This window comes from Podarcis filfolensis, assembly GCF_964270895.1.
Source record: "Podarcis filfolensis genome assembly, chromosome: 5".
Taxonomy (NCBI): domain Eukaryota; kingdom Metazoa; phylum Chordata; class Lepidosauria; order Squamata; family Lacertidae; genus Podarcis; species Podarcis filfolensis.
Window position 1 is genome coordinate 84,270,560 of NC_139608.1, and position 25,974 is coordinate 84,296,533.

At 41.5% G+C, this 25,974-nt stretch overlaps 1 protein-coding gene across 6 annotated transcripts; it reads right to left on the reverse strand.

The window, feature by feature from the left end:
- Positions 1-769: 769 nt before the first annotated feature.
- Positions 770-25,337, reverse strand: SAMD8 (sterile alpha motif domain containing 8). 6 transcript variants are annotated; one of them, XM_083615904.1, is made up of 6 exons: positions 25,127-25,337; positions 13,951-14,537; positions 9,453-9,548; positions 8,532-8,649; positions 6,385-6,535; positions 770-5,347 (listed from the first exon to the last, which is right to left on the reverse strand). In XM_083615904.1, exons 2-6 carry the CDS (start codon positions 14,526-14,528, stop codon positions 5,043-5,045), a joined length of 1,248 nt encoding a protein of 415 aa, XP_083472030.1. In that variant the 5' UTR covers positions 14,529-14,537; positions 25,127-25,337; the 3' UTR covers positions 770-5,042. The 6 variants fall into 6 exon arrangements, with proteins under 6 accessions (XP_083472030.1, XP_083472027.1, XP_083472029.1 ...); XM_083615901.1 differs by lacking the exon at positions 25,127-25,337 and adding an exon at positions 23,385-23,622; XM_083615903.1 differs by lacking the exon at positions 25,127-25,337 and adding an exon at positions 23,385-23,588 and having other exon boundaries at positions 13,951-14,533.
- Between the last annotated feature and the right edge of the window lie 637 nt (positions 25,338-25,974).

A 25,974-nucleotide genomic window follows, 5' to 3' on the forward strand; every position in this document is an offset into this window, starting at 1 on the left:
GGATTTGTAAAAATGTTACATGGAAAAAATATGAGGCTTTACACTTACTTCTGTAAAACAAGAAAATCTTTAATAAAAAAAATTTAAAAAGTATAAATAAATAAATTCAAACAGCAAAAAAAGAAAAAAGTTCAAAACTGCCAGCCATAGGCAGTTCTGAAATTTGAGATTCTACCAGGGTTGAAGTGGAAGTGCAAGCTAAAGACAACTTTTAAAACAGAGGGCTTCTTTTCAGCAGAGACCTGCTTTTAATGTTACAAACCATGAAATGCAAATTCAGGGAGTCTCGGCAGTCCTAGTTCATCATCTTGCTGTAAGATCCAGTCATTAGTAGCAACACAATTTTTTGGACACTCCTGCATGTACCTGCTTTGTCTCTTCATTAGAAATCACCAAATGACTGCTGTAGACATGCAGAATTAACCCAACCCCAGTGAAAAAGGAGGGGCAGCCTGCTCTGTATATGAGTACTGTTGGCTCACAGGAGCCTTGAGAAATGTAATTCTGATCACTCAAGTCACTCCTTTGTGGCATGTAGCTTATGAATGACCAGTCTAGATCCTGAAAATTTTACAATGTAAAAGCTGGACTCCAGGGTACTGGTCTGTAGCAAGCTTGGTCTGCAGTAGATGACTCTTCAGTTAAAAGCTGTCTCTGGCGTACTGTGTTTAAAAATAACTTTTATATTTAATGCTTAAATTGTCCTATTAAACCTACATATAAAGGGGAGGGGGGAGTTAAAATATGTGTAACACACAGGACCCAGTCATTTAAATGTTTTAACTCATCTTAGATTTTATTTAATGTTTCAATAGCTTAATACAACAAATACAAAATATAAATTAAATCAGGTTTCAAATTTGAGCAAAATCCACCTTTATTTACACATCTGTGCTTCAAACATTTCTGCAGTAGGAATATTCAAGCCTTCAAATAACACTATGTTTTCTTGGGGCAAGAAAGAGATCCAAAGGAATGAGTCTGTGCCAAGCACCAAGTCAAGAACGTTCAACCAGCCTTTGTTCTCCTCGTTCCCTGGTTACACTGTGCATTTACTGTATGACAGAAATAGGACTGTAGAACTAAACCCTTTGTAAATGGAATCTCAAGCCATGTCGGGTCTCTTGGAAGACAAGCAGAGGCCTCCACTACAATGGAAATGAATTCCTTGATATTAGGTCATCTTGGTATACCCAGAAAGGCTTAAAGATGTCTAGGGACATCTCCAGACTGTGCTTGGCTCTGCAATCTACTCTGAAGTTCAGATTTGCCAGTTTAGGACTTCACCAACAAAACAAAACTATGCAAAGATGTCCCCAGTCCCTAAACAAAAAAATGCATTATTATTATTTTTTACATATCCCAATTTCATCACAGTGTCTTTAGGCACGGCACTGTTATATAAGTCAACACTTAGAGGATTCCTTTGCATTAATACTTTGTGCTTTCCTTTCCTGTACACTGAGTTATTCCCAGTAAGTAGTTGCGAGGATAGCTGGGGATATAAATATACTGATTTCTGCTAATAAAAATTTAAAATTAGCACACTACAGATTGAGTAATTAATTCTATCCTGGGGGTGGGAAAGTTTGAGTATAGTACTGGTTTATCCATTTCACAGTTAAGTATCAGGGAAATAAACCAAAATTTATTTGAGGGGGGGGACCCTTCATCAAGTTACAATTTATAGTGTTAAGGATACCTCTTATCAACTGTCTTTATCAAGTCACAGCATTTCAAGATGGGCATCATTTGGTACCAAAGGCAGGTAGACGTATTGGTATAGACCACAAAACTACAAACCAGAGTGGGCAAAGCAAGTTATTGCTTGGAATCTTTCAGATGCCTTGCTCTGAACTTTGTCTCCTTTACCACCACCATTCCACATACTAATATACTAAAGAAAAACAAAAAAAACCCCGCCCCAGTGCCACTTGGTAGTCCGACATAAATGACAAGTGCAAAATGCTTTTCTAGACTTTTTTTTTAAAAAAAGCACATTCAAAACAGAAATGATAAGAATTCCATACCTTATAACTCTCCATAATGGGAACATTTTGGGAGGGTTGATGTGACATACCTCCCCACGGAAAATACATGTGGAATTAAACCAAGGAAGATATACCAAGTATTATATCACTATTTTGAGTACAATAATCCCTAGGATGGCTAGTTTAGAAGTGCAAATGTAGTCCACAAAACGACTTCTAGGAAGATTTATTTTGGGGGGAAGGAATGTATTTCATACTAAATACTATTCAAGTAACTGGGTTACTTACTACATCAAGAGCCAAGGTGTTCTGGTTAATATTCTGCTCACCTCTTATCTGAATCATCATGTGAAGTACATCTATCTAATCTGGGTCACAACTGACTGCAATTCTACGCATATTTCCAAGTAAGTCCCACTGAACCCAGGCCTTGCTCTAATGGTGGTTGTGAACTAGCAGGTCAGGGAAAAGGGTTCCAATAGCCTCCCCTTCCTGACGTTCTGGTTGTCTGTGTGGGTTTAAAAATAAAAAAACGGGGCAATCTTTCAGTCAGCCTTAGGTGGCATGGCACAAGCGCACCACCTCTGTTAGAATGAAGAACATTGATCCAAGTAAACAGGCGTAGAATGACGCTGCGTGTCAAGTCCTACAGGAAGCAGTGGCTCTTAACAATAACCGGATGGAAACCATTGTTTTCCCTTGAACAGACAGTTTAATATTGTACAACCTGCAATGTAATGTAGACCTGAACTGTAAACTTTTCAAACACACTGTTGCGGATGTGCCCTTTTCCTTTCCAAAAGGAATCTGTAAACCTAGGGAGAGGCTGTCTCTGTCGTGAGTTCCCAGTTGCATTTTGAGAGCTGCTTTAAGCAACCGACCGTACGTGCTTTCAAAGGATGCTACATTCCCCTTTCCCCATGCAGCAAAGACTGGGGGCATGGTGGGAAGAACGGGACGGTTTGCCACTGCAGTTGGTAGAAGCACCTCAGAGTCTGCCTCTATATCGGTGACAAAAAGATGACCATATTATGTATACTTCTGGACTACCTGCTGCCCAGATCTTCAGACACCAGTCAGTGCATACTAGCAATTCTGAACATATCCTGTGCACCTTAAAAGCCAAAGCAAAAAGGAACGTTTCTGCAAAATGCATTCAGCTGGAACACTGACTCTGCAAAAATGTGCAGTTTGTGAATAATAAGGCATGCTCCGAGATAACAATGGTTTTTTTCCCTTTTCAAGTGGCACGTAAAGATACTGGAGTGGTCATTAAAGTGTATAAATATTGTAATACTGTGACGAGATCAAGTAAAGCCAGAAGCTGTACAACAGCAGTTCTATAATTGCAGCTACTTCTAATTTGCAGATTTGCAAATTTAACTACGCTTATTTCTAATTCATCACACTGGCCCATGCATTTCTGCATATAAGTCTTAATCCATGTGCAGCAGTGTTTTACAGAGAACCAGAAAGGAATGTTTACACCATCTATTATCGCGCTCTTAAACAAAGGCAATAAACCTGACACCTTTTACTTCTCTCTTTAGAGCTAACCTAGTAGTAGCTCTCGGCTATAAGAGCAATATATACTTTGTAGGTCTGGTTCACTGGAGTTACCAGGAAGAGGCACTGGGGAAAGGACATAACTGGCTGCCAGTGACAACACTGTAATTCAGTGTAATTATTCAAAAGATTTTCAGCATACAAGATAGCTGCTGATCTTCTGTGTTGTAGACACTTAAGTGTATTGCATGGAAATGTTCCAATGAATTCCTGCGATAGTCTGGAAAAGCTTACATGGCCATTTGAAAAAGCAATGTCAGCATCAACACAAACGACCTACTCTGAAATTATGTATTTCAAACTCATTCTTGAATCCATGCGTTAATCACAATTACCGTTTTAAACTAAGGTGGCCTTTTTTGAACAATTACAAAAGATGGCTTGGTTGATTAAATGCAAACCTGAGCAACTTATCCAAGTTATATTTCACAGAAAAATGTTGTGTTCATGACTGCTACACTTTCAGGACTCCTAATACTTTAAGCTCCAGCTCTTTTCACGACCATAAGAACACTCTCTGAAGAAAGTGATATCTACCACAAAGGTTAAGCCGATTAGGGTAGTTTAACTTGCAAGAACTAAGAATACGAAGAAAACATTCAATGAATACACTATCCAACATTTCTCAGCTAACCAATGAAATTTCAACATCTGCCAACGCTACATGGAGCCTTATGACAACTGTGGTAATGGACAAAGAAAAATGATTTGCACGTACTTTCTCAGAGCCACTGTTCAAAACCTTGTCATTTGCCCAAACAAAATACAAACAACACCACACTTTTCAATTGTCTCATGGGACACCGTCTGCTACTAGCCCAATTTTATGGTATTCTTCTTCTAAAAGCAGTGTTTTAAAAGCATGCAGAGATTTTTGTTAGTGTTTAATACTGTGTTCAGAAGGAAGAGTTGTGGCACTAAAGCTAAGTCAACCTCATTTCAAAAAAGATAAGGTGTTTATTTCTCACCGATTTACTGAAATGTAAACAAGGAAAACCTCGGGATGGTACAATAGCATGAAGTCATGTGCTCCAAGTCAACGAAGCTCTGTTCACGGTTGTCGTTTGGGTACCAAGACAGAAACTTTGCGTCACACGGCACAATTTCTTTTACTAAAGGCCTTGGGGCCCTTTTTCGTCAGGGTGTGTTTCCCTCTCATGACTTCCCCTCCCAAAATGCACCCTATTCTCATTAGGCAAACAATTATTTTAAAGGTATGACACGTGTTAGTTTTTGTTTGAGACAGCTAAATAGGTTGCACTTGATGTTATATAGATCCAATGTCTTTCCTTCATTCAAAAACAGCTCAAAGTTCTCCAGACGTTAAAGAATGCTGAAGAACAAGTAGTGACTTAACTTTGCTGCATTTCGACCGATGCCTTGTAGCCTTGCTGCACGTGAATAACATACCCTTTTTGTGCAGCTGTTCCTGTAGAAAGTTAATCGAAAAGACTTCACACAGATGTGAATTCAAACCAGTCCTCTTTAGCCAATTAACCTTTTCAATATTGATGGCTTTGCGAAGGGCCAGCAATACTCATTTGGAACGGTGCCATTTACGTTGCATTCAAAAAAAGAGAACATAGGAAACCAGATCCTGGCCCTCCTACTCTGTTGATAGGCTCTTGTATTCGCCAGCGTGTGGTAGTACAAAAATAGTCTCGTGGTGATGTAGAAGGCAATGAAGACATCTATGGAGTAATGTTCATGGGCTGCCAAAATGAAGAAAATCCCAAAGAGATTCAGCACCCAGGACAGTGTGTGCAAGAAATTCCAGCTTCTTGGCGTATCTAGGGAGAGAAGAGCATTCAGCCAATCACAATTTACCAGGTTTTGTTATCAAATGACAAAGGGGTGCCCTGGATTGACCGCCAACTAGGAGCAATCAGGAAGGTTAGCTATCATCTTCTGCTACTGTCAGCTTCCACATGGCTACAGAGGGTAAAGGAAGAACAATGCCAGTCACCAGCCAGAGGAACAAGGACTGCTTTGAGGTTCTTCCTACTTCCTTCCATAAAGGGAAGGACAGCATGGCCCTCACTAGGGCTGGGAATTATCTGGTTTTCAACATTGTGATACATCCCCAGCGAAACATCACGATATACTGATGTATCACAATGTCTGAAATAAGGAGGGAGCTATGCAGAGGCATTGGCTGGCTTCCTGGTTTCCCCACATTGGGATTTTTGCATAGCAAACACAAACACAAACACACACAATTCACAATACATAGACAGGTCAAAAATTATGAAACCAATATCACAATATGGATTTCAAACCGGTTTTGGACAATTTATTGCCCAGCCCTAGCCTTCACTGAGCTGAAAAGGCCGTTTAATAACTTGCCTTCTTGTTACTTTGCATTCTTTAAGACATCTGCCCCGCAACACTTTCTTCCTCCACCCCTCTTTCCTGGTGTCTTTTAGATTCTAATATGGCTTTGTGTCTTTTCTTTGACTAGCTTACTTATTTGCTAGACGCCAACTAAGCACTGAATGCAGTAAGTAAAAAATCCCCATCATCCTTTGTAACGATAAAATATTATTTTAATGCAACATCAGTACATGGATCATGAAGTCTGGTGAAACTGAAATTTGCTTTGCTTTCATTTTCTAAACAGGAACGACAGATCTCTCATTCATAGCCATAATAATCCAGTCAATCACAAAGCCCACTGCCAGTTAGGCAGCTTTTGTCCCCCACAAATGCCTGTCTTCCCTTCACTGAAGCCTTCACCTGCTATGTTGGAAAATATTTCACAACATCAAGATGCAAAAAAAAGGAGTGACATACTATATTCATGATGCCATTTCAACGCTGTACTTACATTCAGTGACAAAGAAGTTGAGCATGGTTAGGACAACTGTATGGCCGCTGAACATGTAGTCTCCACAGGTATGTACTCCTGTTAGCGTCATGCCAAACCCACTCCAGATTGCAAAGGCTCGCTGAAGTTTTGCCCACACGTTGCCATACAACTAGAATCAGGAGCGTGCAAAACAAATAAATGAATAAGGAATACATCAAGAATACTTGAAACGATCTACCAACTTTAGAACAGCACTGAATTCGCCCCTAGTTCACATAGAACGGCTTCCATAGGTAACTGAAACACAGTTCATTTTGTTTGTTTGTACATTTGGTTTATTTATATCTACACTTAAAAATACACACCAAACATCAAGTCTCCAGGATTTTCCGTACTTCCCACAAGGAAAGCACCAAGCTTAGACTTTCCATAGAGATATTCAGCCTAAAAATACATGTTCACATTTTGCCCCTGAATGCATCATGTTCTAAACACACACATATATAATGTATCTTCAGAGTAACATATACTCAGGTTAGAAAGGATGTACTTTCAAAGACCTTGCTCTTTCAAACACTCTGTTCTTTTTTCAAAATAAATACAGCTTTATCAATAATGAACGACTTAGCATTTACCTAGCATTTTAAAGCGTTCAAAGTGCTCCATATACATTCTCTCAGTATTCTGTGCAACACCCTGTAGGATGGGTCAGTATTATCTCTCACCCTCTCCTTAGCTTGCTGAGAGTACTGAGTGAGTTTGTGGCTGAGAAGAGATTTATGATTGTGTGAGACCTTTGCAGAATACCACAAAACAGAATTGATTCAAGGCTGGAGTAGATAGCGTGGGATCAGTTCACTTCTCTACTTCCTTTAGTCCAGGAGGCAGGATGAGCTATCTAGCTTACTCTGTGTCTTTATGATGTAGTCATCCCACTCAACTTATGCCACACAGTATTTCAGACTTCCCAAACCTGGTGCCTTCAAGATACTCTGGACTGCAACTCCCATAAGCCCCTGCTAGGATGGTCCATTGACAAGAAAGACAGGAGTTGCAGTGCAACACTATGTGGATGGTACCAGGCCGAGGCTGCACTAGAATTTGTTGCCTTAACATGTAAATAGTATTCCAGAGAACTCGTGTTGTCTAAATAGGCTAAAGAGAAAGGCACATTCTGGAACTTTATCAGGCTACTGCAGCAATTTCGACAACCTGCTTTCAACATGTTGTTGCTGTTGTTGTTAGGGTGTTTAGTTATGTCCGAATCTTCGTGACCCCCTGGACCAGAGCACGCCAGGCACTCCTGTCTTCCACTGCCTCCCGCAGTTTGGTCAAACTCATGCTGGTAGCTTCGAGAACACTGTCCAACCATCTCGTCCTCTGTCGTCCCCTTCTCCTTGTGCCCTCCATCTTTCCCAACATCAGGGTCTTTTCCAGGGAGTCTTCTCTTCTCATGAGGTAGCCAAAGTATTGGAGCCTCAGCTTCACGATCTGTCCTTCCAGTGAGCACTCAGGGCTGATTTCCTTCAGAATGGATAGGTTTGATCTTCTTGCAGTCCATGGGACTCTGAAGAGTCTCCTCCAGCACCATAATTCAAAAGCATCAATTCTTCGGCGATCAGCCTTCTTTATGGTCCAGCTCTCACTTCCATGCATCACTACTGGGAAAACCATAGCTTTTACTATATGGACCTTTGTTGGCAAGGTGATGTCTCTACTTTTTAAGGTGCTGTCTAGGTTTGTCATTGCTTTTCTCCCAAGAAGCAGGCGTCTTTTAATTTTGTGGCTGCTGTCGCCATCTACAGTGATCATGGAGCCCAAGAAAGTAAAATCTCTCACTGCCTCCATTTCTTCCCCCTCTATTTCAACATAGCAGGGCTGAATTTTGGGGAGAGACCCTAGTTTGGTGGTAGAGCACATGTCTTGCCTGCACGAGGCCCCACATTCAATCCATGCCAGCTCCAGTTAAAGGCGTCACGTAGCAGCCAATGTGAAAGACCTTTGCTCAAGACCCTCTGCCTGTCAGTGGACAATATCAGGTTAGATGGACAAATAGCTACCATTTGGCATTTCTAATTTGTTTGTCCTAAGTTTACTTCTGTCTCAATGCTGTGGCCAATGCAGAAGTAAATCTCAGAATTTGGGATGGGCAAGTGGTTGCTTACCTTTCCAGAACACTGCAGATGTTGGCCTGGCACAGATAATGAGGTCACAAACATTGTGATGCAACGCAACAAGAACACTGTCCCCATAAGACTGCATAACCGTCGCAGAAGGATCGACCTAGAAACAAGCAGAAAGAGTCTGAGTTGTTTAATGGAGGGCTTGGATGCAAAGATGTTAACTTAAGGAAGTTCTGGGATGGAAAGTTTTCAGGTCCTTCCTCTGTCTCAGCAGCCCACCCAAAACATGCTCAGGAATCCCCTCCCCTGCAATGACCCTCTAGAGAGATTTTTCAGAGATTCAAGTGGCTGCAATGAGGAGGATAAAACAGTAACCTTTACTTCGGGAAGCTTCCTTAGCTTTTCTTAGGAATCAAGCTTTTGTTTTGACATGGCTCACATGTTACATTAAACCATGGCTTTAAAACATAAAATTTAATTGAAATGTACTGGTTCATGCTACTGAAAAGTTCTCACTCCACTTAAAAACAAGCTGTGATTTAACGTGAGTGAGCAGTGTGCTAGCAAACACAGTTTTTTTGGGGGGGGGGGGTCTTGCTCTGCCATCTCTCTGCACAGCAATGCTAAGCACTACCAAAATACATTGGAAATAAGCAAAGCGCTACAGTTTGCTACACAAGTCTGGCACCATTTTCTCATACCAACAAACCACTTGCTCAACGGTTTTATGCGAGTGATGGAACCACCGTCCCCATTGTTGCACATCAACCTCTCAACATGTGGAGTAGCTCCCATGGATTCAACCTGCTACTTGTTTGCATGGTGTGGACTTTAGTATTCCCTCTTAATGAGGAATCAAGTCTCTTTCTATTTTTCTCCGGAACTGCAGCACACGACAGATACACACAAGATCTTCAAACAAGGTTGTCTGCAATTTCCAAAATAAAGGCAACTGAACTATACCTGTGTCTGTGAAGTAGAAGAACGAGCAGCCAGATGTAGCAGAGAACCACACCACATACTTCAGTCATGGCAAAAGCCCATGGTATCCTAGGAACACTAAAAATGGAGGAAAGAAAAATCAAGATGCTATGTGCCACTTTGACATGTGCAATTTCTGGGCAAAATAAATGCAGATGATGGGTGAGTAGGACCTTACCAACAAAACAAAACAAACCCATCTGATTTAAAACTGAAACTATCGTTTATGTACCTCAACGCTCAGCATAATTTCTAGCATAGCTGATTGGTTTCAAACCAACTTGGCAATTGCCAGAAAGATCACGTTTTTCTGCAGTTTAGTATCTTACCCTTCTTAAGCTTTGCTTTGCTGCTCTAAAACTGGGGAAAGTGAAGCAGCAAGAAGCAAAACAGCAGAACCATTCGCTGAAACTTCTGCAGCCTTAAAATCAATGGGTTAAATTGGCTCTGTTGAAACAAACAGATTTTTGGAATTTGATCACTAGACAAAGCAGAGGCTTGTTCTAGTAATCTTAAAAGTGCAAAGGCACACTTGTTCTATTCTACCAAAGAAGGGAGGAGACAGCCGGCCTCCGCAGTGCTGGGGAAGGGGAAGAAAGGGAGGGAGAAACCTCGCCTGACACCATAAATTCACACCATGTGTTTACAAAAAGAGCAAGAGTCTGCAAGTAATATCTGACAGTTCCAATTTCCATGTCTGCATCCTAAGCATAATCACTCTCTTCAACAGGAGAGAAGCAGTAAATGCCAGGTAATTCGATTCAATACTCTTTTGCCAAATTACAAAATCAAAATCTTCATACATTTTAATGGAGCATCTACCTAAGCTTGCCTGCTTCTCAAATCTATGTTTTCCAGAGTTATAGCTGAATACTGTTTACTGGGGCTAAAGATGCTTTATCACACAATCAAATCAGCTGTCTTTTCTGAACTTCAGTGCTTTCCTGCAGGATCTTTTCTTCTCTAAGCTGAGTACAGTGGTACCTCAGGTTACATACGCTTCAGGTTACAGACTCTGCTAACCCAGATATAGTGCTTCAGGTTGAGGACTTTGCTTCAGGATGAGAACAGAAATCGTGCTCTGGCGGCGCAGCGGCAGCAGGAGGCCCCATTAGCTAAAGTGGTGCTTCAGGTTAAGAACAGTTTCAGGTTAAGAACGGACCTCCGGAACAAATTAAGCACTTAACCCGAGGTACCACTGTATACATTTTCCTTTTACTATTATGGCCCATTTCTTCTGCACATTTACTTCTCTACACGCTCCCTTCTTGTCCTTCACATTTTGTCCACCATTTAATGAATGTATTTCATGCCTGTTTCTTCATTTAACAGCAGTTCAATGCTATACCATCACCAGCTCATTCTACCACTCAATCATCCTCTTATTTTACAAATTGATAACCTTCCCTTCAATGCACATACTTGCCGGGAGGCTAAGAATGCATTCAGCAAATAAGAAAATCAAGAGGACAAGTACCTAAAAAGAGCTGAACAGTAATGTGGATTTTCCAGGGGGGATGAATATTATGCTGATGTGAACAAGGTAATTTACATTGGAAAATGTTCCATTCATACACTGGTACCTCGGGTTAAGTACTTAATTCGTTCCGGAGGTCCGTTCTTAACCTGAAACTGTTCTTAACCTTAAGCACCACTTTAGCTAATGGGGCCTCCTGCTGCCGCCGCGCCGCCAGAGCACGATTTCCATTCTCACCCTGAGGCAAAGTTCTTAACCTGAAGCACTATTTCTGGGTTAGCGGAGTCTGTAACCTGAAGCGTATGTAACCTGAAGCGTATGTAACCCGAGGTACCACTGTACCAGAAAATTTTTGATGCCCTAGAAAGTGATCCAATCCAACATACAGTATTTTACTTCCATTTAGAAAAAAGCTAAGCTTTGAAACAGCTAAGCTTGTTCAATATTGCATCTGTCATTGACATTCATTCATTCTTATGAATATATTTATGAAACGGAACATCACTGGGTCCAACTAACAGGACCACTAAGAACAGAAAGTCACCGGCAGCACAAAACTACAATCAAGTTCTGAAGACAAGGAATTCTTTGCCTGGTATCGAAAGGAGATAAATAGCACCAGGCAAAGCTCCCAGGGAGAACACTCCACAAGTGGGATGCCAAAACTGAGGAGGCTCTGCCCTTCGATCCCACCTCCTTACCACCCACAGCTTGGGCATCCAGACAAGAGCAGCCGAACTTTACATTTGCATGGGCAGACACACACAGACACAAGTAACCCTTCAAATATCCGGATCCCAAGCCATTTCAAAGATAAGCATGAGCACTCTGAATTGTGTGCAGAAACAGAACGGGAGCCAGTGAAGCACCATTGTTCCACTTTAAGCAGCCAATTCCAATTAGCAGTTTCCAATCAGCCTTCAAAGGCAGCCCCACATGTAATGCGTTATGGCAGCTTACTCTGGAGGTCACCAGAGCATGGGCAACTTTGGCCAGGCTCTGGAGAAGTGTGCGTGACACAAAGTGGGGAGGGGGCTCACTCAACCTTTTCGGCAGTGGGGTGCTCCCCCCACTTCTCCCAGTTCCTTCCTCTCAAGCTTTCTGGCTTCTGCGAGCAGGCTGAAATCAAATAAAGAGTGCAGCTTATTGTCCTTCAGCCACATAGGACTTAGGGAGAGCAGGTGCAACTACTTACCTAGATAAAATCTACAGCCTTTCAATACTGGTAAATTGACAACAAAAAGGTTTTTTTAAGACAACACCCAGATAGGGACTGTGCATTCTAGAAAAGCTTTAAGATAAAACCCAAGCAATGTGGTGACCGTGGGCTGTAAAAGAACACTTAATTTTTCAAACACTGTCGGTAAACAGCCGTAAACATTTCAAAATGCTCTTTCCGTAAAGATTGTTTTTAAAAAGCACAAAATGGAACAGGTACCAATGTATCACTCAAAACATCCTCTAATCACAAAAAGGAACATTGCAAAGGAATGAGAGCCAAGAGATAAGTTTAACAGCTAAAATCTGAGCTACTGATGACCTAATCTGCAATAATAGCTCCTCTTCTATTCAGCCACTTGCCCTCTTGTTATCCCATCTACTATTCAGCAAACGGTAATCATGGGAAAGTTTAGGCTTTTTTGCTGGCCCATGAAGTCTATGTATTAACCTTCTAGCCTTGTTTTCAAGTGCTTTTGCAATCACTGCCCACAACCCATACTTCTTGGAGGCAGAATATGTGCACTCTAACACCACAACAATATGCAATTGCTTCAGTCGAAGCTATTCTGCAGTCATATGCCTTTGCTGCTAAAAGGGTAATAACAAAGGCCAGTCACTGAGACGACTATTGTAATCTTCTGACCTTGTTTTCCTGATTACTGTCCCTACTCTGAATCCTTCCTTAGTGCCCTGATGACAGTAATTCTATTCTAAAACAATATCTAGCATTCAATAGTTTCTCTTTTTGCTCCCTGCAGGGATTTTTTAAAAAAGCAGTTCTTAAAACAAATAATGCCTGCATTTAGTATCAAATTTTGTAAATGTTACATTTCTTGACCGAAAGTCAATAATAATGCGCCGTGTCTACAGAAAGGACAATTTCAGCCCAGCCACCAGTTAAGAGGACCAAGGGCTGTTGCTGACAGATTGCATTCTTCCCTCCCAGCAGGAAAATGCATAAGATTTCCCAGCAGCTCTTGAGATCACTGCTGTAGGGCAGCTCAGTGTTTTGGAGGCATTTATAAAATTGTTTTGGAAAACTCCACTTTCTTCTTCTTGCGGTGTAATCTTAAAATGGACGGTGGTTTGTTTCAGACAAGACACGCATGATAAGACAGAAATAAAGCAAGGGCAAACTTTGGTTTATTTGTTGCTTACCTTTCATGGCTTCTCTGAAACAAACAAACCATGCTATGGGTTCAGGTGAAACGATAAACCATAGTACAGCTTCAGTGACTGGGTCTGAGTCTGGAGGATGTTGTGGGTCCAAGGCCAAGGCATGTTCTCATTTAATTAAAACCATTCTTTTAAGACAAACTGTGGCTTATCATGACATGCAAATCAGGCCACAAACAGTTAAGTCATGCATCATGGCTAGCCACTGGACGCTCAAAGAACTGGGGACAAGTCCACTATGAGCCTCTGAATCCAGGGAGAGGAAAAGCAGTGCAGATGTTGTGATCTAGCCATTTCCCATATTTCATGGATTTGCGTAGACCTTGAGGTATTTTCACAAAAAAGTGGGTAAGAGCTGGTCAATGAATTCCCAAAAGGTGGTGGGTTTTGTCGGTAAAGTTGCTTACAGCACATACTTTCATGAAAAAGGGGGGGAAAGTAGGGGAATAATTTTATAAATTCTTACTTTGTGAAATAAAAATATATTTTTAAAAAAATTAAGAATGGGAGAAGCAACACGAAATTCTGCAAAACACCTAGTTTGGCCTCAACAGTTTAGCAATTCTGATTTTTAGCACTTTTTCCTAAGCAGGTTAAAGCACTTACCTGTCTAGGAATATGTCTGGTAGTGGTGGGTACGTCTGCATGTCAGGAACTCTCTCGTGCACGATAACCATGACAAATGATGTGAAGCCAAACACAATAAAAACATATATACAACTCAAAGCTGTCTTCCAATACTCTGGGTTCAGTCTTCGCGTAGGATGTTTGTTTTTCCCATTTGCATACTGATCAGCGTTCGAATCGGCAACAGGCTCACAGTCATCACAATCCCGTTGAACCTCGCCATTGCAAAACCAGTCTGTTCCTTGAAGGGAGCCAATCGCAGGCGACAGGGAACCAATGGGACTATCACTGTTATAACCAAGCTCTTCCAAAACTTCAATGTGGTGCTTCTGTAACTTGCGAATTGACAACATGAGCCGTTTGATATCACCTAGAACCTTGATTTCCAGAGGAGGAGACCTCAAGTCGTATTCAGTCAGCGTCAGTAATGTAATTCCATCTAATCTGTGCTTGTCACACAAAATGTCCACATACTCACGGAAGCCTTCTTCCTTCAGCCATTTGGCTACATGCCTGGTAGACCAACGCTGAATGCAAAGCTGGCTGTTGCCTTCCATCTTCTCTACCTGCCAAAAATCAGATGTTTTAAAGACCGAGAAGACAGTGCCCACATCATTATAGCACCAAGTTCTCAATGTTCTGGGATATAGCTTTAAAATGTACTTCAGACAGACTTTCCTACGAAGTAACAAAATTACATTGTATTCAGCTGCGCCTGAATACCCTTATCCGATTTAATTTTTACAGCCCAGAGACCTAGTGCTTCCCAACTGGTGACGAGACTGTCTGCTTAGGAAGGACAAACTGTATTCCAAATCAATTGACTCGCCTACAAAAGCATTTTTTCTGGCCTGTCCAGCCACCCACACCTTTCTTAAACAATGGGTGGCATACTGATGACGTGGAAGAACTGTACTCCCCTGACCCCAACTTGAAAGGAACTTTCCTGGCCAATTAGTCACAGGACAATTATTACTCATATTGAGCAAGTAGTTATTTATGAAACAGATATATTACGTAAAAGTGTCAAACCCAACTCATTCTGATCCCTGACTTCACTGAGGAAGTTGACCATGTGAGGCAATGCAGGCCATTAAAGAGAGATGTGCCCTTTCCTCACTATGGAGGAACGGCACATCTCCAACTAGGAGGTCCTCTGCTGCGCCGTGTTTTGCCTTTGCAGACAGCATCTCCTTCTTTCTTTTCTACCCACCCCATCTCTAATAGTTCTGTAGTATTACTATTGCTATTATTATTAATTAGAAAATTTGTATACCACACTTCATCTGAAGTTCACAGGATGGGTCACAACAGAAAAATAGAAAATGAGAAAATGACAACACAAAATACATAAGAAAAAAGCAAAAACAAGAAAAAGCTTCAAAAGAATTGGAAAGCCATGGTGGTAGGATAGAATACTAAGTGCAGCCATTTCTGAGATAGCGTAAACCTGTGTATACCCGGATTCTGACTTCAGTGTCTGTTAACTATTCGGAAAATACATGCCATTTTTACAGTAACGTCTCCAAGTCAGTAGTAGAAATTTAGATATGAAAGCTAGGAGCTAAATGGCACCTTGAACCTAGGTTATGGGAGCAACAACGGAATGTCCAGGCGCATTTTTTTAATAACAAGAATGAAATGAAAAAGCTGAAAATGAATGAACTGCAGTGAAAATATTATGTTCATTTTCCTCATTCTCCTGACCACCCCCCAATATTCTTAAGAGGGTCTCTTCTCCAGTCTTCAGAGAGTAGCTGCAAGTGGGGAGGCAGAAAAAAGGCCCTCCATTCATTCTGCAGTTTTAATCTGAAATCTTAGGCGCAGTACTGTGCCCAGAGCTCAGAAACTGCTCACGCTAATGAAATTCCCTGTTCAAAATGCACCTAAAACAATGGGAGTTTTGAACACTGCTCTAAGTTCAAGAGAATGAACTTTCATGGGCAGCACCAGAGTAAGGTCTTTTTCTTTTTTAGTGTGGATGATCTGCATGTGGAAACTTGTCCCTGCAGTGACAATAAACTGCCATGAAAACTTAGATGGTGCTAAGGGCAGGACAGAAATCTGTAGATTCTCACTTAAGAAACTTACTTACTTAAAAGAACAATTACAACAAAACAAAAACTACACAATCTCAAGCCTTTAGAAGATCATTTGCACATTCATGTAAAGGTAAAAAAAGCCAAAGGACCCCTGGACAGTTAAGTCCAGTCATGGGCGACTAGGGGGTGCAGGACTCATCTTGCTTCAGGTTGAGGTAGCTGGCGTTTGTCCGCAGACAGCTTTCCGGGTCATGTGGCCAGCACGACTAAACTGCTTCTGGTGCAACAGGACACCGTGACGAGTGCCAGAGCGCACGGAAACGCCGTTTACCTTCCCACCGCAGCTGTACCTGTTTATCTACTCGCGCTGGTATGCTTTCGAAATGCTAGGTTGGCAGGAGCTGGGACACAGCAACAGGAGCTCACTCCATCCACCAAATTCGATACATTCGTGTTTCACTTAACCAAGAATCTATTTGTCATTTTCTACTGACATTGCAAACTGAGTTTCAACATTTTCTTGCCTGAACACAGAGAAAACTGATTGTAAAAATACAGTGGTACCTCAGGTTACAAACACTTCGGGTTACAAACTCCGCTAACCCAGAAGTAGTATCTCGGATTGTGAAATTTGCCCCAGGATGAGAATGGAAATTGCATGGCGGCGGCAGCGGGAGGCCCCATGAGTGAAAGCGCACTTCGGGCTAAGAACAGTTTTGGATTAAGACCGGACCTCCGGAACCAATTACGTTTGTAACCTGAGGTACCACTGTATCCTAATCCTTAAGTCAACCAAAGCAGACAAAGGTTCGGAGAAAAATAAAATACAGACTCACCAGAAGATTATTCTCAAGATTTTTCAGAAAAAAATCAGAAGAGAGATACCTAAAGGGTTGACCAAACAAATGCTCTTGATGCTCAAATGCTTCAATTAGGACTCCTTTAGAAGAGATGTCAGACAACAGATTCTTTGCTTGGCAAAGCAGGAAAAGGAGCACCATCCTTCAATTTTCACACAGTATTAGTCACTCACAATGCTGATCAAGCATACATACGCTCATACATCAAAGGTCACATGTGATAAGTCTTGTACTTGGGAGTAAGTCCACAGTGAATTCCAAACATTGGAAAGGTGGGAGGGTCAAATGACTGAAGAAATCATGCTCTCTCAATGGACTTCCCAGATAATTTTTTATCAGTAGCTCTATACCAGGGCTTTGCTGTTTAATTTTGACCCTACATTTCTACAAGAACATGCACTCAAAGCATATTACAAATCTTGTTTAAGGAACGGTTAACAAATATTTCATACTGTTCCAGAGGAAACAAACACAACAGTAAAAAAATAGTTGATGTCAATCTGTACTGTAAACCAGAGACATTACAATAAACGAGGCAAACTCCTGCTCTTAGGCCCATGAGCAGTTGCAAACAGTGCTAGAAATTGAGATATGAAAGCTAGGAGCTAAATGGCACTTTAAATCTAGGTTATGGGCGCAGAAATAGGATGTCTAGGCACGCTTTTTTAATAAGAATACAAAGCTGAAAATGAATGAACGGCAGCTAAAATATTACGCTCATTTTTCACATGGTCTAGTCCTTCCCCTGCCCACCCCCCTAATATTCTTAAGAGGGTCTCTTCTCCAGTCTTCAGAGAGTAGCTGGAAGTGGGGAGGCAGAAAAAAGGTCCTCCTTTCCTTTCACTCTGCAGTTTTAATTAGAAATCATAGGTGCAGTACAGTACTGAACCCAGAGCTTAGAAACTGCTCACGCTAGTGAAATTCCCCGTCGCAAAATGCGCCTAGAACAAGGGGAGCTTTGAACACTGGCTGCAAACCAGAGAAACATGGGGAATACATGTGACCAAGCCTACACCATAACCTGCTCTACTGACTGCAACAGAATGCTTCTTCTAAGTCTAATTTCAGTGAGGGAAAAGGACTCTGTGGATGCCAGGGAAGCACTCTGCAGGTAGGTGTGGACCTGCTGAAACCATGTTGGTGACACCTGCAAACAAGTTTTACCTGCTGGGTTCTACAAAGGGTTAAGCCAGTACCTCAAAGTAGAACCAACTACATCTAGACAGACATCAGAAGATACACTGTGGTATTCATGTTGGCTACTTAGGTAAATACCATGGCTTGCTCTTTCAAATAAATTTTCTGGGGAGTAGGCATCCTGCCCTGCTATTTCAAGCAATACGTGGCCCACCTTTCCCAAGATGATCTTCATAACTACACTTGAAACAAAGCACAGGATCAAAGAGACAAATCAAAAGAAAAAAAGCCAAAGGAGGACAGGCACAAATGTTTTCTACTTATCGTGTATTTTTTGAGTTTTAGCTCCTATAAAGGTTTGTGATCCCCCAGCTCTCAGACAGAAGAAACTGCAAACAGTTCCAAAGAATTTCTATCTAGTTTTGGTTTCTAATAATTAAAACTGGATTACAGTATCAGAGACAGTATCTATCAAGCTTAGTCATCATTTGGGACTAATCACATCCAGCAGTAAGGCTACCAATTATCATTTCAAATATGCAGTAGACGTATAACAGCTACAACCTGGGAAAGGTTCCGAATTTTATTTTATGGCAGCCAAGTATGGCCAAAACATCTAAACACCCTCTATTTAGGGATTTTCTTTGATGGAGATTCCATATGCCCAACTATTTTATTTTAAAACTATTTCTAGGCTGCCATTCTGAGCAGAGCAATAGTAAGAATTCAAAATATTAGCAATATTAAAATATTAAAGCCATCAAATCCACCTCACCTCCCTCCAATAAAAAATTAGAGACCTACAATGATATTTCCTTCCAAAATGCTGTAACAACTGCACTGATATATGTCGGTGGCAACCTATGGCTTTTAACCTTATTCAGCAGGGTCCAGGCCATTTGCAATGGGTACATGACTGCTGCTTTGGGTGTTTTGCTTGTCTAATTATTTAAATTGCTTTTATTAACAGTGATGTTACAAGGCAAGCTAATAAAATAGATATAAATAACACAAGTTATACCTGAATTTTCAGGTCAGTTAAAAGGTACATTCTGTGCTATAAAACTGGATTGTGTGTCTTCACTGGTTGGTTACACTGATCTTTCTTTTATATTTAGTTACCAAGATATCCAATCCGACATGGCTTTCAAGAGAAAGAAGATATTGAGCCTCCTGCAGAGGGAGAGCTTGCCAATATACTGTAGAAAGAGAGCACGTTCACACCCGAAGCTATCTAAGTTTCAAAACTTTTCACATCCGGCTGATAAAAAAGGGGGAAAGCTGCACAATACACAGAAATCCTTGGCAGGGAAACAAAGCTTGATTCCTCCAATTTCTCAAAGTTAATGATACTATTTGATTTCTCACACCTGTTTGAAGCAATAATATGCCAACTCTAGATAGCTGAATTACTCCCATGACCTTATATTAACAGAGGACCACCATTTAACAAGCAAAATAACTGCAAGCAAGTTGAAGGATTAAGAAACATTAAGGGACAGGTCAAACAAAAGACACGACAAGTTAATGTCCACAATAAATGTCTACTTGGGTATACAGTATATGAAAAGCCACTTGTCCAAATGTACATAAATGTTTGTGCGTTTCATAGAGTATGTCATTTTTATGCAGTTCACTAACCAATGCTACTCCAAGGGCTAAGTATGTGGAAGCTTCCACACCTCTTTGCCTTCCTGGTCCTCATGACAAGTGCCAATGTGTTTACTTACTCCAGGAAGAAACACTAGCGCAGACACACATATTTCAATGAAAATTGATCTTAGGACTGCTGACTGTTGTAATGACAATCTAAGTTTACATTCTAAATGTTAAATGCTTTACGAGTGTGAATGAGTGGCAAAATGCAATCTTATACATTACCAAAGAATGTGATATTGATAAGCAGCAACATCCTCAATACATTCCCCTACTCTACAAAGGAAAAAAACCAAAAACCAACTTTTATGTAATAGCTGTGCTTTAATCATCAGCGTCCTACAGGTCTACTGAATAATATATGGCAATGATTCGCAGGCTGAATCAGCTCAACGGCAAGGCAGATATACACTAGACTAGAGCGAGCAGAACTGCATGATCCTTCCTCATTTCACACAACAGGAAAAAACTGGGAATGCCTCCTCGATTCTCTGCTAAGCAAGCTGCCAGAAGTTTTCCTTACATTTTACACCACCCTTGCAGGAAATCTGAAGAGAGGAATAAAGGTTAACTCAGCAAACCTGAAGAACAAACAACTACAACAGTTCCAAGTAATGCAAAAGGCATCTAAAGGAAATTTATAGTAACCCAAAGCTTCTGTCAGGGACGCGGGTGGCGCTGTAGGTTAAACCACAGAGCCTAGGACTTGCCGATCAGAAGGTCGGCAGTTCGAATCCCGCGACAGGGTGAGCTCCTGTTGCGCGGTCCCTGCTCCTACCAACCTAGCAGTTTGAAAGCAGGTCAAAGTGCAGTAGATAAATAGGTACCGCTCCGGCGGGAAGGTAAACGACGTTTCCGTGCGCTGCTCTGGTTCGCCAGAAGTGGCTTAGTCATGCTAGCCACATGACCCAGAAGCTGTACGCCGGCTCCCTTGGCCAATAAAGTGAGATGAGCGCCGCAACCCCAGAGTCGGTCACGACTGGACCTAATGGTCAGGGGTCCCTTTACCTTTAAAGCTTCTGTTACCTGCTTGGTAGACACACAACAATGTTACTTGGTAAAATACATGCTTACTTTTCAAGTAATTCTAGAGTGTCCCCAGCACATAAAAGTATACAAACTCAGAAAGCTAACAAAGTTATTGGAAAGGCATTTACTAGTATTGCTACTAAAAAATTACTGGGCATCAATAAAAACAAAAAACAGATGTGAGACCAACTAAAGCAGTATGGATATGATCTTGCAATTTGATCTCTCCTGCAGGAATGAGATATGAAGAATGAAGGAAAAATGGTTTCCCCCTATTTTTTCAATGGGGAAAAATTACATTGAGGAAAAGTGGAAACACTTTTACACAATACTTTATCTCTCTTAAAGAAAATTGGAATATTTGCAAGATCAACTTGTGCAGTGAAGTATAATGCACATATTGTTCATAAACCCTCACGTTAGTTAGGAGTTGTCCCAGGACACAGCAAGACTTGCTTACAGAGAAGATTGCAGGACTCACCTGCAGCCCTGTTATTCTAATTATTTTAAAGCCCTTTCACCACCTCCCTTTACAGCAGCCTGAGAACACAGAACAAAAGCTTTTACAGCTTATGAAAATACTCCAGTAAGAAACAGTATTAATTGCTGGCACTACTAGCAGCTGTCCTCCAATGCCAAATAGTAGCTGGAAGGCAATTTTCCTCTAGAGCCTGGTTTAAAGCAAAAGGGTAAAACCCCTTCATATTCTCTGCCACCCCAATTCTGATTGCCTCTGCAACTGCAAACAGCAGTTTAAAAGATTCCTGCAACACTTGTTTAACAGCTTCATGCAACATGAAGTTTGTCCCAAACCCACTGAACTTCAAATGCCAATACAGTACAGGCTGTTGTAGAGTACAAAATGCAACAGGCAGAGCACATGTTGTGAAACAGCATGTTGAACATTTAAGTTAGGGTAGAGGATAGCATCTCAAAGGCAGTGATCCTTGGTGGCAAAATAGGCACATCACGAGCCTGGAGACATAGTCCATATTTTATTTCTAATAAAACTGTAGCCCCATTGGTCAAGTACCCTTGCAACATATGCAGTGTTCAAAACTCCCAATGTTCTAGACACATTTTGCAAGAGGGAATTTCATTAATGCAAGCAGTTTCTGAGCTCTGAGCACAGTACTGCGCCTAGTATTTCAGATTAAAACTGCAGAGTGGAAGGAAAGGAGGACCTTTTTTCTGCCTCCCCACTTCCAGCTACTCTCTGAAGACTGGAGAAGAGACCCTCTTAAGAATATTAGGGGGGGTGGGCAGGAGAAGGACTAGACTATGTGAAAAATGAACATAATATTTTTGCTGCAGTTTGTTCATTTTCAGCTTTGTATTCTTGTTATAAAAAGTGTGCCTAGACATTCCGTTGCAGCGCCCATAACCTCGGTTTAAGGTGCCATTGAGCTCCTAGCTTCCTATCTCAGTTTCGAACACTGAATAGCTGCTCACCCACAGGGGTTGCAACGAGCCCTATGGGGTGATTTAGAAGCAAGGAGGAAACGATTGGATCCAGGCTTTCCTGAAAGTAGAAAAAGAACAAGGCGATCACACAGAAGTGTCTACCAGCAGCCACACCCCCTGTTGGCGCACATCATTCTGGCAGCCCTGGAAAGGCTGCTTCCCAGACACGAAGGTGCTCTTCAACGAGCAATTTAAAGCTGCACCTTCTGCAAAAAAAAATTATGAAAAACAACCCTGCTGGATTAGACTTTTAAAGCTTGGGATGGGTTTTTTTTTTGGGGGGGGGGTTATTGGGTCATTGTTGTTGCTTTTCTTCTGATTATGCATTTTGTGGTTTTATATTCTGATTTTATTGTGTGAACCGCCCCGAGACCTCAGAGTATAGGGCGGTATATAAATTCAACAAATGAAAATAAATAAATAAATAAATAATAAAGTGTCATCCAGCCTACCCGTCTTGAGTCCGGAATACCCCAGGAAGCTCAGAAGCAAGGCAGAGATAACCACCCCCACCAAGTGCTGGAGCAGGGCTGTTTTGCACCCCTAGACTAGCTTATTTTGCAGCCTTAGACAATGTTATTTTGATTGATTCTACTTCCATGCCACTTTTTATTCAAATCAATCCCAAAGTGGCTTACAAACAAAAGATAAAAATAACATAATGGAACTTCACGAATACTGTACAGCATAAATGGTATAGAATACTTAACAAATCATAGGTAAAGCAACCCCAAACCCCAAATAAAACAATTACCATCTATGTTAACAAAACAACTAAAAAAATAAGCTAGCAGGATTCTTTGAACCCTGAGATCAGCCTACTTTTCACCCTTTGGCTACTTTTCACCCTTAGGCAAGGCTACCTATTTGTACCCCCCCCCCCAATAAATAAATTTCTAACTTCATTTTTCAAAATCAGATATCTTGCAGAAACGATAGAATCCTTCAAAATATAAAATCCTTCCAAACGGGAAAGCCCGCGCCCCGATAGCTAGAACCCGCCACCCCTTTTCTTCGGCTCCCTCTGGAGAAGCAGCAGCTGAGCCTGCGAAGGGTAGACTGCTCCCGGCTGTGGAAGCTCCCTTCGGCTCCGCACAGCAGCCGTGGCTAAAGGCAGAGCGAACGAAACCCGCCTCCGCCACCTCCCCTTCACACACCCCTCAGAAGCCGAAACTCCCCTCGCAAGCGCCTTGGCGGCGGCGAGGCCGAGCCAGCCGGAACCTACCAACTCCCTCCTCGCCGGGCGACGCGGCCCCGCTACGTGTCGGCAGGCAGAGGCCGAGGGCTTCGCTGCTGCTGCTTCTTCTGCCGCCGCCGGTGCGCCTTCGCCATCGCACGGAGGGGTCGCCGCTGGGACTGAGGCGGCTGGGAGGCTGCGGCGGCAGCGACGGCGGAGCAGCTCGACCCTGCCAGGCAACCGGCCCACCCACTCACCAACTGGGCGCGGCCACGTAGCGGAAAAGGCGGGGCCAAGCACTGACGCAGCTTCCGCAAGAAAAACAAAGAAACAAGGGGACGAGACGGCAAGCGGAAGTGGGCGGGGCCGGCGGGAGCCACGCCCACGTCACCCACCCGCCTCGCCAGCGCGCGGAGGATTCGCGTGCATCCTGTAATTAAACAGTAGTGCATATGCTTGGCTTAAAGCAAATAAACAGTGCTTGGCTTAAAGCAAATAAACAGCAGTCTGGTGCAATACATCTATTTTGGTATTTGTTTTCCTTATTGACAAAGTAATAATTATAAATACATAAGAATAAAAATGTGACCATTCCATTGTAACTATCCAACCTCCCAAAATTTCAACACCTCGCGGTGGTTTTACCCGCTTTCCGTTTTAACAGTACAAATTCGACAAACACCCTCCATATCTCCTCCATATCATTTCTCCTGCGTATTCCCCGTCTTACCTTAATGGCACATGTATTATTATTATTTTTAATTCCTTTTCCCATCACCATCCACCACCCCTCACCCCACCTTTGTATTAGACTTCCAATCTACTCAATTGCAATTTCTTTCCACTTCTATTACTTTCTCTCGCACACCTTTAACCTAATTTCATGCTTCTTTTTCTATTACACATTGTTATCCATCTTATTTAGTATTTCAGTATTTAAAACGGAACTTGTTTATTCTAATAGAAGTTCTGATTTTTCAATATGGTTTTGCAAGTATCCTTTAAACACTTTCCAGTCCCTGTCTATCTTTTCTTTCAAGATCCTTCCAGTTTCTCCCATTGTTTTGGATATATTGTGGTACTCCAATAATTTGGCAAGCCACTCTATTTTTGTCGGTATAATACCACTTTTCCAATTTTTCGCAATCAATAGCCTTGCGGCTACTGTTGCATACAAATATAATGTCTTGTCTTCTTCCTTCAGACTTTCTGGTACTATTCCCAATAGAAAACCTTCTGGTGTTTTCCTAAAAGAATATCTAAACATTTTTTTCATTTCGTTATATATTGTTTCCCAAAATTGCTGGATGTTTAAACAATTCCACCATATATGTATCATAGTACCTTTTCCAGTGTTGCATGTCAATTTATCATTAATAGCTATATCCCACACCTCTTTATAGAATTTTCCATTTTATATTCTGCTTGCCCCTTTTTTATTTGTTTTCTTTTTATTATTATTTTATTTTGACAAAGTAATAATCATAAATAATTGAGAATAAAAATGTGCACCCCGCCCCCGAGACCATTCCGTTGTAACTATCCAGCCTCCCAAAATTTCAACACCTCTTGCGGTGGTTTTACCCCCTTTCCGTTTTAACAGTACAAATTCTATAAACACCTTCTAGATCGCCTCGAAATCATTTCTCCTGCATATTCCCCAGCTTACCTCCCAAAATTTCAACACCTCTTGCGGTGGTTTTACCCCCTTTCCCTTTTAACAGTACAAATTCTATAAACACCTTCCAGATCGCCTCGAAATCATTTCTCCTGCATATTCCCCAGCTTACCTTAACGGCACGTGTTAATTTATCATTAATAGCTACTGTATATCCTGCACCTCTTTATCCCATTCTTCCATTTTATATTCTGCTTGCTCCTTCCACTCCCCAGCTGTCATAATTCATGTGATGCAATGCATATTTCTGAAGATCTTGGCATTAAATCTCAGCACGGGATGCCCATGGCATGATGGAGAACAGCAACGACCAGGAAAAGGTAGAGATGACATTTTACAAGGACAGGAAGAAACACCTCGAACAGAATTAATTGCCCCACACAGGAAGAACGAGGATATAGTTTGAATGCCTCACTTGTAGTTCTATAAATCATTTAATGTGTCAACACAAACGGAAGTTATTACTATTGCAGTTGTTGTTTAAGGGTATTATGATGATGACCAGAATGTAATGGAAATTAGTAAGATTTTGGAACGCAGAAAATAAAATCAACCTCGCATGTGGGTGGCCACCTAAATGATATAATTTAGTATTTGAATGATTGGTTTTAGTAGTTTTATGATAAGTTGATATTGTTATAATGAGGCTATTAGTGGAATATAATTGAAAACTAATAAAAATTATTATCAAAAAAATAACAATCTCAGGACAGGGTGTTGGACTAGATGGGCCCCTGGCTTATTCCAGCAAGCTCTTCTTAGGTGCTGAATATTCCTTCCTCCTCCTCCTCCTCCTCTTCTTCTTCTGGATATCGCCCTTTGCAAAAAGAAAAAAAAAAGCTCCATCTTATCCTCTGTAAAGCCCACCTAAGACTTGCAACATCTTTTCTCACGCTGCTGCTCAACTTGGCAGCCAGGGGTCCAGAGAAAAAACCCTAAAAATAAAAATGCCTGTCCAGT